The 16,494-nt window shown below is 42.9% G+C and overlaps 1 protein-coding gene across 1 annotated transcript in view; it reads right to left on the bottom strand.

Annotated features, from left to right (window-relative positions):
* Window positions 1-16,494, bottom strand: part of LOXHD1 (lipoxygenase homology PLAT domains 1) — an 86,124-nt gene that overhangs the window by 33,992 nt on the left and 35,638 nt on the right. Inside the window, 5 exon segments of the mRNA XM_087763652.1 lie at window positions 3,845-3,967; window positions 8,406-8,528; window positions 11,260-11,426; window positions 11,429-11,444; window positions 16,091-16,299. Coding sequence (XP_087619778.1) covers window positions 3,845-3,967; window positions 8,406-8,528; window positions 11,260-11,426; window positions 11,429-11,444; window positions 16,091-16,299 — 638 coding nt within the window.

Here is a 16,494-nt window from a genome sequence, read left to right as displayed (position 1 = left end):
CACGAAATGTTTATGATGAGTGTGGTGAAACACTGGAATAGGTTGCCCAGAGAGGTGGTAGATGCCTCATCCCTGTAAACATTCAAGGTCAGGTTGGTGGGGGGTCTGAGCAACCTGATCTAGTTGAAGATGTCCCTGCTCATTGCAGGGGGATTGGACTAGATGACCTTTAAAGGTCCCTTGCAACATAAACCAGTCTATGATTCTGTGATTCTATGATTCCATGATTCTATGATTCTATTCTCTGATTTTTCAGAAACACAGAGCAGTGTCATGGTAGCTTGATGTGGAAGAACATGAGATTCAGCATTAGGTCAGAGGCAAATATCCAAACTCTGTCTCTCCCAGCAGTGGTGAGATCAGGAAGCATTGCTCAGCTTTAGAGAGTTTTCAGTATGTCTTTCTGTGCATAGCAATAATCAATAATATTCATTCTGGCGCAACACATCACTAATCAAATTTTGTTCTCTCTAGAGGATTAAGTATCGGTGTTGTCGTGGTTTAACCCCAGCCAGCAACTAAGCACCACACAGCCGCTCGCTCACTCCCCCCCCGGTGGGATGGGGGAGAGAATCAGAAGAGTAAAAGGGAGAAAACTCATGGGTTGAGAGAAAGACAGTTTAATGGGTAAAGCAAAAGCCGCGCGCGCAAGCAAAGCAAAGCAAGGAATTCATTCACTACTTCCCAGTAGCAGGCAGGTGTTCAGCCATCCTCAGGAAAGCAGGGCTCCATGACGCATAATGGTTACTTGGGAAGACAAACGCCATCACACCCAATGTCTCCCCCTTCCTTCTTCTTCCCCCAGCTTATATACTGAGCATGACATCATATGGTATGGAATAGCCCTGTGGCCAGTCTGGGTCAGCTGTCCTAGCTATGCTCCCTCCCAGCTTCTTGTGCACCTGGCAGAGCACAAGAAGCTGGAAAGTCCTTGACTAGTGTAAACTCTGCTCAGCAAGAACCAAACCATCAGTGTGTTATCAACATTATTCCCATCCTAAATCCAAAACACAGCGCTCTACCAGCTACTAAGAAGAAAACTAACTCTATCCCAGCTGAAACCAGGACAGGTGTTTAAATCTTATCGCTAGTTTTGGTGCAGTTTGAATCTTTGGCACCAAGTTCATTACTTTGCTGAGATTCTGAATGAAATTTCAATGTATTTTATATAGACAGAAAGAAAAAAGAAGACTACTTCGCTGCTTGTAAATTGAATCTTGTGGCTGTGTACAACATCATTGTTCATTGTTCATTCATGCATTTGAATTGGTATTTATGCACTTCTATTTCTCGTAAACTAAAAGCAGTATAAATTATGACCAGCAACATTTTACAAAAAGACCAAAGAGAATTAAAAAGATCATTTATTGTTATTTTAATAGAACAAGAAAACTGAGAATATCCTGTAGATAAATGGAGCAACAAATGGTTATTTATGGGGTTGATGGCTTAATCTAGCTTCTCATTTCACTGTGCTAGTTAGCACTAACTGTGAACCATCTGTCTGAGAGTTTAGCACTACCCCCACAAGTATTTCATTATGCAGTTTTAATAGGCACTTTTGACAGAAATGGAAATGGGCTCAGATCAGTTTCCATGTCACACCAGGCTACATAAGTTTTCAAGGCTGGAATACAAATCAGGGAACACAAATCCTTCCTCCCCTCTTCCAGAGCACTCTGGTCCTCACTCTCTGCCTGGGAATGCAAATGCTATGTTTACCTTTGCAGGGAAGGTGGGAAAGAAAACTAATAAATAAAGTTCTCTGTGTATTACTGGAGCCAGAAGATCCTCCATGCTCTGTTTCTCTAAGAAAAATAGAATCATAGAATCACAGAATCATAGAATCATAGAATCATAGAATCATAGAATCACAGAATGCTTTGGGATGGAAGGGACCTTTAAAGGCCATCTAGTCCAAGCCTCCTGAAATGGGCAGTAACATCTTCAACCAGATCAGGTTGCTCAGAGCCCCGTCCAACCTGGCCTTGAATGTTTCCAGGGATGGGGCATCTCCCACCTCTCTGGGCAACCTGTGCCACTGTTTCACCACCCTCAGCGTAAAAAATTTCTTCCTTATATCCAGTCTGAATCTCCCCTCTTTTAGTTTAAAACCATCACCCCTTGTCTTATCGCTACAGACCCTGCTAAAAAGGTCTGTCCCCAAAATAGAAACTGCAGGTACAATTTTAAAAAGGCTTCTAAAATCCTGGTCTCAAACAGTTGCATGTATGGCCTGCCTGTTGCTTCTGTAGAGCTCTAAGAGGGCTATAAGCCCATTGGATGGGTTCACATGAGAGTCTTTTTTGTCTGCTTCTCTGGGAAAGCCTTGCTTTGGGTGGGACAGTCCAGCAGGCTGGATGACTGGACGGAGTTGGCAACAGGAACATGTGAAGGTGCTACCTGCCACTAAAGATGCTGCTGTTCCTTGCCTTTGAGCTATTGCTAATTCACAACTGCAAGATCTGGAATGTTTCTGGATGAATAAGCTTTATTTGATTTCATTTTATACGAATATGCTTTATTAAACTCGGGAAGGTATCGGGGAAGTGGCAAAGGGAGTTTGACCAAGATAACTGAATCAAATCAGAGAACAGATTGAGTTATTCCTTAGGCACAGAGAGAAAAATTGTGTGTCTGTGGCATATATTCAGAAGATATATGCTAGAGGTCTAATGCTTTGGAAGCTGCACAAGAGTCGCTGAGAAAAATCTTAGAAGTGAAAATGCTCAAGTACAAAAAGGTACTGCACCAGAAAAATGCTTTTTGGACCATGCTAATGGAGTTGAAGAGCAGTTCATCACTTCAGTGGAAACTGGTGGCCACCTAGGACCAGTGGTTAGAAACACTTTATGGGAAAATGAAGGACAACTCCAGACTAGTCGAAAAGGAGAAAGGACCCAACAAAGAAATCCTGCACTATTCTGTCTGACCATGGGTTAAGCTGTTGGGTCTTAACCTATTCTCATAAAAAAGTCAAGATACAGAAATCCAGCAGGGTATCTACTCCAGAAAAAGTATGCTAAATAAACATGGCAGAGATGTGTTCCTCCCTTAATGACATCTGGTGGTGTGGAATCAGCACATCACTCCATCTCTATCTTAGAAATATAATTATAGGAACCCATAACAAGAAAACTACATTTTACTGCCCAAATATAAGTGATGTTTACATGGGGCTGGTGGCTTGGTAGAAAAGATAAAGGCAAGCACTGTGCTTTTTTGTGAGATAGGACACCAGGGAAAAATACAATCAACAGAAGCAGTGGGAGCCATTTTGCATGCTGTATTCAAAATGCAAGAAGAAAACGACACCTTACTTGTATGAAGAAGAAAAGAAAGAAATTTGCCTGTGTGCTAGAGGGAGAAGGAAAGGGGAGAGATGTGATGCTTCACCTGAAAGGATGGATTATTTGGAAATGTCCCACCCAGCCCAGGCCCATGATAGCTGTCCCTGCCTGGCAGAGGAGGATCCACTCTTCCACTGGGTGGGGATGAACCCCTGCCCCCACATGGCAGGGGTTTGAAGGAGCTGAGGGTACATCCCGGGGACCAGAAAGTATTGCAGATGCCCTGGTGGCAAGCCAAGGCTCTTTTGCAGGGAGGGAGAGTGAGATCTAACAGCAGAGACTGTGGTAAAGCTTTACAGCACAGTTTTTGCCCTTGCTCTCTTCTTTTTTGACTCAATTCCTGCAGGAAAAAAGAACATGAGAAGCTAAATGGAAAAATGTAGGAAATGAATAAAAGTGAGTCACTCGCTGTCTTTCTCCTCTTTCTCAAGGACTGAGAGGCTTCAGCACAAGCAGGTTGCAAAGAGATGCGCAATGTGAAGTGCATTAATTACCCTTTCCAGGAACCAGTGTGGGCGAGTCCCCTTCCCATCTGTCCGGATCCTCATCTTCCTGAGGGGTGCAATGTCGGCGATCTCCATAATGAAACTGTCCTCTTGGCCTCGCTCAAACCTGGAGGGATTGAAAGACCGAGGAGGTTTCCCACTACTTTACAGCATCATTGCGTCTCGATCCCCTGTCCATGCTGCAACTCGCACCTTGCCAACAGCCTCAAATTAAAAGTTTATGAGTGCACTTTATTGGACTTGAGCTTTTCTATCCTGCAATCACTAGCTACTGTGTTTTTGGCAAGACACCTCAGTGCAGATTTGACAGGGATTCCTCCTCCCCTGGAAAATCAAGCCCATACGAGGCACCTGGAGTTGTTCCAGGCAGCCTGTAGCATACATTATCACTCTGTTTGTAACCAGAACAATAGAGACTCACAGTCAGGTTTTCGCACATCACCTTCCTCCTGGCATCTGCCCACATGCCTGCCCTTAGCCCATTCCAGCTAGAAGGCAAAGCAATTTTGCTTAATCTTCTTTCGCTAAGACGCAGCACATAACTTTGCATTTGCCATGGTGATAGACAGTTGCTGCAGCTCAGCTAAATATGGCAGCCTGATTGCAAGTCAGAGCCCAACGCCTAAGTTTAGTAAGCACAGGCAAATTGTGTTAGAGAGGAGCCCAAACCAACTGTGCCACACTCCCCTCCTGAATTTGGATTTGCAAACTAGCTCTGTCTTTGGTAAGAACCAGGGTGGGTTTGTGTAACATTGCATGAAAGATCTTACCCTGTGCTTGGCTACTGTATACAGGCACAAGGATGTGTAGGAACTGCTCATCCATAGAAATAAGCAGAAAGCAGGAAAAAGGGAAAAGCAGATAACATATCCTTCTTGAAGAAGATATTACACTGGCTAGGACTGCAGCTACCTTACCTCCCTCTTAGCATCAATGATGCTAGGAAGAAAGCCTTGCTCCAGTGAAAGTGCTGCCTCAGGTTCAATATTACTCTGTTAGAGCAAGTGTATCATCTTCTAGGTTTGCCCCCAAAATACTCTGGCAGACCTGCTGTGGGCTTGGAGATGGAAATCCAACCCTTGCTAAGTAGAAGGGCAGCCAAATCCAGGGGGTTCTACCAAGCACCACCATGACCACTCTGCTGTTAAGGTTCCTCCTTTGTGCAAACTTCTTGTGAGTGAGTTACCTGTGTCTGCTGAGAGGTTTGGAGAGAGCTCTGCAAACTGTGGGCACTACCATAATATAGACAATCCATAATGATGATATCTCATTCCTGGCAATGTACTGAGCCTCCTACAGCTGTGCAGTGCTGTATGGAGAAAAAACCCATTTCTTTACCAACCTCTGCTCAGATTACACCCTTCAGCATGAATGTGATTATCTTCACACCATTATCTGAGCCTGCATAGCTGCAGATGTTAGCAATAGAGATTGGCTCCAGCCTCTCGGTTTTCATCCAGGCATTGCTTTCCCTGCACTCCCAGAGGCATTTGGATAGGGCGTTTTGGTCCCAGTCCATTTCTAGTTATTAAAGGTTATGTTTGCTCTTTGAAAAACTCCCTTCTTTTGTTATTTGTATTTCTGTGGTACCGGATACCAAGACGACGGCCTGTCTCGCTGTGAAAAAGAGAATGTGCTTTTGTGCCTGGACTGGATTGATTTCCACTTCTATTTAAGAAAAAGGTGTGACCCTTCCAACTTGAATTATCCCATGATCCTATGATCAGTTTTCATTACAATCATTATTACCTACAAAGCTTCATAGAAGTTTTTCACTCTGCTCCTTTCCAGGCTGAGCAAATCTAAACAGTCTATTAGCAAAATAAACCATTATTTATCTTCAGTAAATGCCCTGTTTACAGTTTGTAAGGCTGATACTCACCTGCTACTTCCAAGAAGTCATTGTACTAGAGAGAAACAATTGCTGAAGTGACAAACTGGGTGACCCCAGAGCTCTTTTCTATCAATTTATATGAACATGAACATAAGCCTGAAAAAAATTGAGAAGGAAAGAAGTATCCAGACAAGCTGACTCTCGCTATTCCTTTTCCAGAACACTGAAGCATTTATCTAAGGGGTTTCATCAAGCTTTCCTACCCATGCTGCACTTATAAATATTTCTATTGCCCAGAGGTCTTGGCAATAACAGTAATGTAGCTAAAATTGCCTTAAATCTGCGGCATGTTAGACAGATGGTTCTTTGTAATGCGCTAAGCTGCTGTGAGTGAATTGGCATTGGATGGCCCCAATAAAGATGAAGTGCCTTTTACCGTTTGGTTGCAGTGGCTCTCACCCATCCCTCGCTGCTGGTGCAAAGGCTGGCAAGATTTCCATGCGAAACAAGAGCCAAGGAAGCCTGTGTTGTTAACAGCTGGATGAAGACTGGTGGGAGTGGTGTGGAAATGGGCAGTATTTGTATTTGGGGACACGCATGTCCTCTGCAGAGGGTGCTAGTGAGATGATGAGAGAGAGCTCTATACAGTTGGAGGCGTGATACAGAGTGCCTCCAGCTAGCAGAGATGTGCCAGTACATCCTCAAAGAATAGCACAGCATCCTGGCGATAGTAACATACTAATAGCTGTGTTTTACATGTCCTTCTTCTTTATACAGTTCCAATGAGTTTTCATCACCTTTTGCAGATATTTTACTGGCAGAAGACAACCCAGGCAACTAATAACATACAAACTGTGTGGCCCTCCTTTATTGCGTTTTCATATCCTTATAGCAGAGGTTGTCCATCCCACCTGTATAGACAAATGTGATGGTTTTTTATAGGCCACATAGTTTAGGGATATCACTCGTCTGGCCAGCTGGAGCGAAACAGCAATCGCTCTCTTGAGGGGCTGGAGATGTCTCAGTCCCCTTTAGAGATTTTTGATTGAGGTACCCTGATGTGAATTTTGCTTTACTTTTAAATACAAAAAGTCATGGCACATTTTCCTGCCTACTAGAACTGAAAGTTGGGCTTCAAATAGTGGAAGACAGATCAGTTCGGGATTGCCTGGGGTCTTGGAAGGAGGATGTCACCAATAGCCAGACATGGTGGTAACCCAGGTGCATTGCCCCGCACGTTGTCTCTCTGTGATGGGGAACAAGGCCAAGAGCTATGTCTTTCTGCGTGACTCAGCGGTGTTTCTCATGGAGAGTTTAGCACCTCTGCTACATTTTCTTTTCAGAGCAAACAAGGCTAGTGCTTGTTACTAACTAAACACATGAAGGTTTCAAGCTTAGCTGAACGCACTTGCCCAGACACCCACTCTGCTATGACAGCTGCAAGTAAAACATCCTATGAGCAAACAACTCTATGCAGGGAGCCTTCTCTTCAATTATCCAGCCCACATGTGATACGCAGAGCTGCAGCGGAGGAACTGCATCGCCAGGAGGCTGGGGGAAGAGTCCAGCATCACCTCAGCAAGCTGAGCTCGAACCATGTGGCCAAATGCTCCAGCCTTCCTGATGCTCAGTAGATGCTTTGCTGAATAAGATAAGAGGTAGTCAATTAATTAAATGTAAGGCTGATGAAGCTCATCTCTAAAAGCTGGTTAGTGCCATGCTTATTCTTGCCAAAGCTTTCTGTATCAAGGGAGGCACTAGAAAGGAAAAGGAAAGCTTGAAGAAATGGATCAGTGGCATGTGGGTTTTTTTGGCTTACAGAAGTGCTGGCGTCAGACTAGGATTACAGTGTTTGTTAGCTGTCTCTGCTGAAGAAAACACGAGATTTCACCTTTTTAGTAAAATCAGAGCACGCAGTGCGGCAGTCTGCACAGCTCACGGCCCGTTTCCATCTCTCTGCACCATAAGGCCACATCTGGGCAGACAGATGTCATCGCGTGTCCCTTTTGTGCCAGCTGCAGACAAGTCAGCTCCAGTTCCAAAACCGCGCAGTTACATTAGCATGGCCCAGAGCCCAAGCTAAGAAGCCCACTTCTCAGCAGAGCCCTCAGCTTACTGGCTCAGGCCCTGGCATCCCTCACGCGGCTTCTGGACCAACCTGGCTGACATCTGGCCAGCAAAGCAAATGGGAGGAGCAGATGGAAGAGAGTCAGCACCTTCCCATCACAGGCACTTCCCAAAGCAGGTATGTGCATGTTGGTTTGTCTTTCTTTGCAGTTACTAATGCATTCCCATTAAATAATATTTACATTAAATTACTTATTTTTCCACAAAAGATGCATTTTGCAGAAATTGCACCTCTGGTTTTCATGCAATGTCCACAGTTTCTCTTGGAGCTGATGCAAGATTTCACAATTCATATATTTGTTCTCAAAGCTTATTTCTAAAGCCATGAGGAACAGGTCAAACAAAACTTCTTCAAATGACAAAGGATGATTCCCCTAGCTACACAGTGCTCTCCTTTCCTCCACTCTGCTAAATACATTATAATAACACTTACAAGGGGACCAGTTCTGAATCTATAAAGTCAATGGGAGTTTATCTTTGTGTTTCAGTGGGAGCATGACCAAAGCTCCAAGTGCTTCTTGACTTGACACCAGAATCTCTTATCACTGCACTTCTAACCAACAAAAATGACAAAGTTACTGTACCTGTCTCCATTTTTTCCATCTGCATCTCCTCAGTGTTCCCATTGGATCCAAAGACAGTAATGAAAATACTGGCATTGGTACTGCTGCTTTCGATGTCTCCAGTCACAACCGTGTCTTCGTAGAGGATCTGGTGAGGATTTGAAACAATCAGAAGGTCTCATTCAAACAGCTGTCCTTAACCCATGCAAAAGTCTGGGCAAAATGCTAGACAGGCTCTGCAGAAGATCTACTACTTTGCCAGAAATGGTTACAATGGTAAACCACAATGGTTTCTCTCCACACCATGTTTCCCAGAGGCAAAGTTAGAGACTGCAACTTGCTAGAGAACCTTCCTCTTTCTAACATTTATGACTTTTTCTGCATATTTTCTCAGCCTAGATAGACTCAGAGAGAGACACATTCATTTTGACAACCATATGCTTGGGGAGCGATGAAGACCTGGTAAACTGCTCCACAGTTCCACAAGAGTCACAACCCTCATGTCAGTGTGTGGGTCTCCAAGCCTCTGCTACTGCCGTCTCCTCCCGGCCACCTCCCAGTGCTCCAGACCTCCGTACTGCACCAAACTTTTGCCATTTTTAAAAAACAGCTCCCAAAGACACAATTTTTTATTTCCCTTGACTGCAAAATGTTTTCCCCAAGTGTTCGGTGTCCATCTGGGCAACATTTAGTCCAACATCACTAATGGTTTTAAAGTCTATACAGCCAAATGCTCTGTACAGCAGAAAAATGTAGCTATCCTATTTCCCAGAGGGATGCACACTGCTGCATCGAACGTGTTCCCAGTTCTCATACATTAAAGGTATGCCAATTTGTGAAAGATGATTTTCACCTTATTAGCCTAACTTTGTTCTTTTCTCCTGACATGTGAATAATAAGATTTAGAATAAAATATTTCAAAAGCGTGCAAGTCCCACTGGCTGTCAGTGGTATTAAGACTTTTAGGCCACTTAAATGCTTTCAAGATCGTACCTCTGGTAAAAAGATCTCTGGATTTAAGAGGCAGAAGAATGTCAAGAAACAGCCCCAATAAACATATTTCAAATACTGCACTGCTAGGCAAGTTTTATTGGCCTGAATTGTGATTGCCACATAAATAAACAGTGCAAAGGAATAACGTTACAGAAAAATTATTTTTCATGTTTGTTCAATCCTAGGTAACCTGTCCACCACATATTCATCCACACACATTTTAAATCATAGCAAAGCATCACATTTGCTATATGTGGGAAAAGAAAAATGCTTTTACCAATGCATTAAAGGTTTTTAATGACTGTGGTGGACATTGACTAGTTTCTCTGTGTATGGGAAGGCAAATACTCAATTTAAAGCACAAAGAGAGAATATCAAGCCAAGAAGAAAATTAAATTGAAATGGGTAAGTATAGCTGTGCAAGAGTCAAGCAAAAGCAAAACAAAAAAGTATTAACTTTCCCCAAAACATTAAATGTATTAGTCTTCTTCAAACTCTAAAAAAAAAGAAATTAAACTTAGTTTCTAACTACAGCTATTTATGAGGGAACAGTCCCAAATTCCCTCAACTAGGAGACAGATCAGAAAGTCAAATGCGCACTTCTGATTTCATGTCTCAAGCATCTCCCCTGATTTCCTTCAAACCTTTCAGCAAATTTCTGGCCCAACATCATAGAGAAAATTTAGTTCGATATGTCTATTTTTGTCATGCTTATGAAAATAAATATTCAGGATTGGGCTTTTAAAGGAAGACTGAACCTAAGTCTTCATTAACATCCACTTCAATCTTCAGGCAAGCCATCAGCTTACCGATAGGAGTTTGGAAACCTTATCCAGGAAGTTAAACAACTGATGGGAAGTTAACCTTGGTATTCAGTCTGAGAGACTTTTTTTTTCCCTCTTAGGTCAATTCTACCACTGAAACCTGCATTGAGTTGTTGAATCCTTCATAGATGCTAAAAATGTTATCACACTTTCGTGTGTCCGGGGAACAAGAAAGATTTCAGGAGAATATCTTTAGCTTGGGAATCAAGAGCAGCATAAAGAAAAATTAATGTACTATGAAAGTGTAACCTCACTGTAAATAGAAACACATCTATAGAGATTTTAAATTGCCATAAAGGTATTAAACACAGTATTATTGTGCCATTCATACAGACTCTTATTTCTGTTATAAATCTTACATCCAAAATCAGCATAACTCAGCTTTCCAATTTGTACTTGAAGTGGCATAGCACACATTACTTCGAATTTCATCTATATGGATGAAAAGACTATATTTTTTTTCATTGCTTATTCAACTTTAATCAGTTATTCATTTCAAAGATCAAGCTTACAAATGTCCCCATGTTTCAACAACTTCCAATTATTATTAGTTTCTAACTGAGTTCAGTTTCCTTATCCCATATTAGAAAAGCTGATATGTAGCCACACTATGCAGAGATTAAAATATCTCCACTACTCTAATTTGATGAGTTAGAAGTATCTCCTCAAACAAAACACGATGGAGTTAGTTAGGTTGTACCAAGGCGTTCACCTTGCAGCTGCCCCCACTCTATGGGTACCAGATGATGCAGTGGGTGCTCCAGGTGTGGTGACAAAATGAGGACATGCTGCTGAACTGTGTCCTACCTGCTCTGCCCTACCCTGTCCTTCTGCCTATGCCATGGCTGCATCCATCCAGCATTATTAACCAGTGCTCTAAGTAGTAATGAATGATGCTAAACCATTTCTAAAGATTTTGCTAAAGAAATAACAAAGAAACCCTCTGCAAATAAAAGGCTCAAACCACATGCAGAAGTCAAAGTACGAGAACTGCTGATATACAACCTATATCAGCACAGGTCCATGCAACAGCTAAAGATACAGGATGAGCCTAGAGCCTACCTTGAGGCCAACGTTAACACAGTCTGCATCCAGGATGTTGAGGATTCGTGAGGTGAGTCCATCACCTTTGTCTCTGGCCAACCAGCACTTACAGACAAAGTTATACATGATGCCTTTGGTGGGCACAACAATGGTGAGCTCTTCCACCAGCCAGCAGCTCTCGGGGTAGTGCCATCGTGCCCCACCTGTGAGAGTCAATGAGAAAACACCTGCTGGTTAAAGGGGATTTCTTCAGAGGAGAGACCCTGATTGGGCGTTTTAAACATTGGTGAAAGACTAAGAGTTTTGACTATATACACCATCACACAAACCACTTCCACGGTGGAATGGAGCGAGCTGTGAAATAGTTTGTGCCATTGCTGCCTGACAGGCAAGATATCAGTGTACATGGTAGCTGATACCGGCAAAGAAGCTCAGGTCATCTGCTGCTGAGCATGAGGGAAGGCAGGACACTGCCAGTCCTAAAAGTAAGCAAGGGGAACATGAAACAGGTAGACTGCACTGACCTACATGAAAACATGTCCACTCTCTTGCTACTCAACCTCTGTTCCATTGACTTGACCTGCGAGTCTGCTGATCTCTGCAGACCCATTTCTCCATCTTTCCAACCCCTTCCACTGCTGTTGCAACACTTAGAAGTGACTATCCAAAGCTTCATAGCCAAGATGAAAGACACAGCTAGGCAAACCCCCACATGCATTATTCAAAAACTCCTTCCCTCACAAATCCTCGTCTAAGTCAACTATATGTATCGGGCTGTTTCTCTGCTTCCCATCTCCTTAAACTGTAAAAGGTCCATGTTTGTATAGGAGCCAACAGATGGAGCTTACATCTGTAGCTGGTTGATTTTCAAGGACCACCTCCTCCAAGCTCAAGAATGGTGCATCCTGAAGAGCAGGAAGTCACACAAGAGTGGCAGAAAGCCTGCACAGATGAACAAGGGGCTCCTGATAAAACTTAAATGGAAAAAGGAAGAATGCAAGAGGTGGCAGCAGGGACAGGGGACCTGGAGAAATACAGACAGTGCCCAGGTTTGCAGGGATGAGGTTAGGAAAACCAAAGCCCACCTGGAGCCGAGTCTGGCCATGAAGAGCAACAAGCAATGTTCCTACAGGTATATCAGCAGCAAAAGGATGCTGATGGTGCAAATGTCTCAAGAAACTGCATGTGTCCCTCTTAAAGAACGTGGGCAATTCATCCTGGGGCAGACTTATAAGCATAATTATGTATCCCAGCTGATGTACGAAACTCAGTCAGCCAGTCATTCCAATGAGCTATCTGTACAGAAAAGGTTGAATAAAAGAGCTACCTACAGTTCATTATTTTCAGAGCAAGTGCTGTTTGTGTTGTTACTAGGAACTAGGTCCTTAGCTCTTGCTTCTTTTGTTTTTAAATTATTAGGATATTTAGGGTTGTTCAGAACATAATTTTTTATAACAGGTTCATCTAGGGTGATATATCTGTGGTGCTTTTTTCCCCCCAAAAAACAAGTGATCTTTTTTATCTGACTGTCTCAGCCATCACTGCTATTAGGAGTATTATTACGGTACTAATGCCTTTGCAGCTGCACAAAATTAGAGTTAACCACTAGGGAAATTCAAGTCTACAATGGATGCATTAATTATCAGATTCCTGGGGTGTGAGGTGAATGGGAATGTAACACTTGCCTTCCCATTTCCTCCCTGCCAGCTTGCCTGCCCTTCTCCAAACCCAAAGCCCCTGTGACAGTCTGCACACAGCCTCTCGAGACCTGTTGCAGGATGGTACAGATGAGGTGGCAGGGAAAGTTCAGGGCAATGGCTCTGCAGTGAAGCAGGGACAGAGCAGCTGGAGGGAAAATCCCGATGAGCCCATTAAAGTCTGCTGCTCTTTGGGGTTTGTTACCTCCTAGAGCATCATTTGAAGACATTGCTAGGTACCAGATTTTCACAGCAACCTTTAACTCCTTTGGTATCAGTGACTGGTCAGAAGAAAGCATCCTGCACATCCAGCTGCCTTGGATAACCTGCACACAAGCAGATTTCCAAGGGCTCCAAGAACAATGTTGTAAAATCTGCAACAAACTCATCCAGTGCTGAGTCTTTCTTTTAGAGCAGAGCACTGGGATTTGTCTTTCAATTCCAAGCAAATCTTTAGATAGACCATGCCAATACGGTGAATGATCCAAAGCCATGGCCACAAAAGCAGCATAGCCTGGACGTGCATACCAACATCATGACAAGTTGTTTGAGCTGAGATGTTTGAACTAAGCTAGAATGACAGAATTTCAAAGACAGGTAGATCCTTGGGCTGTTTGAAAATCTTTGTAACTCATTCCCACTGTCCTTGAGGGACTGTTGAGTACTTCACATCACCAAGACTAAGATGCACAATTTGCACTGAGCAGCTCACAATCACATTGAAAACAAACACAACGACAGGGGAAAAATGGGAGAGAATGACCAGTAGGTAGAAGGAAAAGATGCCAAAAAAGGGGATTTCTTATTTCCTGCTTATTCTGGAAGCTCCAGAGAATACTAGAGAGACCTGAGGGTCTTCCAGGATTAGGTCCCTAGTCAGCGAGGGACTGGATTTGCAACACTTGTATATCCTTGATTTTACTCTGTGCTTGTGATGGAGAAAGGCTCTGAACCAGAAGTGATTTAGAAACACAGACCAATGCAGGACTCTTCTGATCATACCTGTGTCTCTCTGCAGCAACAGCAGTCTAGGAACAGAGATACTTTCATTCATTAGAAGAAATATTAAAACTGATTTTAAGAACACAGTATAAAATGCCTCTACATAACAACTTGTATTATTTATTTTCATGTCAGCATGTCTATTAAAGTACATCAGTAGTAAATATTATATCTGTAGGCTTACAAGACAGGTATAAATGGGCCCCTTTCAAATTACTTCATGTTCCTGTTTCTGCTTTCACTATAGTATATTTGCAGCAGGAGGATAATACCAAACTAAAAGTGGCATCACGCTGCAAATCTTACGATCCTACTAAATCCTGCAGTCTGCTGCCTGGGTTATACAGAGGGTTTCTGAAAACTTAATCCCCATGCTATGCTATTTTCACATGGTAACTCATATTCAGAACTTCTTGCCTTCTTGCAGAAGCACCCAAATGCCAAATCCGAGAACGAACTGTTCCTCGCTTTTCCCAATAAGATAACTAGCAATTTTCTACAATGTCCCTGAACACTGCAATTTTCTACAAGGAAAATATGGACTGATCCCATGGCAACCATGGCAGACTGGCATATTGATGTCATTGCTGGGACGTGGATCAACAAGGAGAGACCTTCCAAGCAGAGGGCACTGCATGAAGAAAGGCAGAAGGTCAGGAGCAGATGGCTTCTCCAGCCACAAGCTGGGGGGTTACAAACTAAAAGGGAAAAATGAGCAAGAGGTGAGGCAGCAGACTGGTGAGATCACTGAGAACAGGGGTGAAAGAGTGCAGAAGAACATCACCCAGCTTGAAAGCTATATGTTATTTCTTTTTATAACTCTGCATTTCATTTGCAACCTTTTCTCTTCTTTCCCATTTGTAATCTTTTCCAATTATTTCTTTTCCTTGCTTCCCTCTATTTCCAAGTGTCTGCTCCTACTTTCTCCTATTCTCTGCCCCTTCCTCACCCTACTCACTGTCTGTTTTCCAGCATCCCTTTCTATTTCTTTCTTCATCCAGCTTTTTCTGTCTCTGAGGGGTTATACTGGCTTTTTCCTCCCTCTCTGTCCCAGCCCATGGCACACAGTCTGGAAGAGAAGGATTTATGTACTTGCTTCACTTTCAAAGTTTGACCTAGAGATGGCTAGATGGAAAGTGCCACTAATACTCATAATAACCAGGCACTTGGAGTGCATTAAGAAAATGGCTTGATAATAAACTCAAATCTAGTATGGAGATTTCTCAAGGTGTCAGAATCCATTGCTTGAATGAAAGCTAATGGGAGTGCTTCAGTCTATCAGCTGCTACGACAGGACATACAACTGCAAAGATTTTTTAATTAGTTCGGATTTCTCTCTATATTTTTTTACTCGTCTCTCTCCAAATACACAAGCATGTGCATCAACAGGTAGGTTTACTGCAACACAGGACATGGGGTAAAAATAAAATTAAATAGGCTCTTGAAGTCCTCAGATGCTGCAGGTTTCAGTGCTCGGGGGGCTGGAGCAGGCTTTCAGGAGATGGAACTGCCATGTGAAACAAGAATGATGTACACAAATGCTCTGGAAGATTCATGTGAAGTTTAGGCTCAGTGATGGAAAGTCTATGCAAATTTTGTCTCCCTGAGCCATAACAGAAAAAATGGGTCCTGTACCGAAATCTATTTGTGCACGTTACTTATGAATGCTGATTAATTTTCTTCTCTAAGTCTGGGTCCTCCAAGCTGTGAAAAAAAATTTCATGTTTAGCTAGAAAATTATACAAGATGTGTTTCTCATTGCAAGCACAATTTATGAAACCCAACTGGAAGCAGTGTAAAAATCATCTAGGAAAATGATAGAGGACTGTATCCTGGGAACCTTTACTGCATCTATCAATAACAGGGCTTGACTAAGAAAAACAGTGCCAGAGATGGGACAAAACTGGGACATGTTACAATTTCCTTATAATTCAAAATTACCTTCTGCCTCCCAAGGATCTTGGCTTTGTGAGATGTAAAGCCTATTTATTTTCAGGTTCAGACACGTGAAATCTCATTAGCACATCTCTCTTTACATTCCTTTTAAACCCAAGTGCCTTTCCTTCACTGCTAAGAATAACAGGACCATGTGCTTTCTTTGGCCACATATTTCATATGCCTCCAGTACTCACGCTGCATTCACAAAGTACCTCCACTTTTTTGATCTCCCCAACATCTAGGCCCCAAACAGAGAATTTCTCTACGGAGCCATCTGCAAACTCGTCCTTTCCTTCTGGGAGATCCAGCCACAGCCTCTCCATCTGCACTTTCTGAGGACCCATGATGATGATATACACTCGGCTGTCAGTGCTGGAGTCATATTCTGTGCCCGTCGTGACAGTGATGTGGTATGGGATCACTGCAACAAACAGAGGTTTAGTCATCAGAAAACCCGTACACATACGGATTTACATGAGACTTCAGAAAACCAGGGACTCATCCCATCAGATGGAGCAGTTGTGCATGCTAAATAGGTTCACATCCCATTGAACTCATTCGGAGAAGGGATAACACCATGCTGCATTGGGCTACAAATGTGTATGGGAGACTACTT

Source organism: Nipponia nippon, unplaced genomic scaffold, assembly GCF_047370975.1.
Source record: "Nipponia nippon isolate SJK-2023a ecotype South Korea unplaced genomic scaffold, ASM4737097v1 scaffold_29, whole genome shotgun sequence".
NCBI lineage: Eukaryota > Metazoa > Chordata > Aves > Pelecaniformes > Threskiornithidae > Nipponia > Nipponia nippon.
Note: the sequence above shows the minus strand (reverse complement) of the source record. Positions and strands in the feature narration are given on the sequence as shown.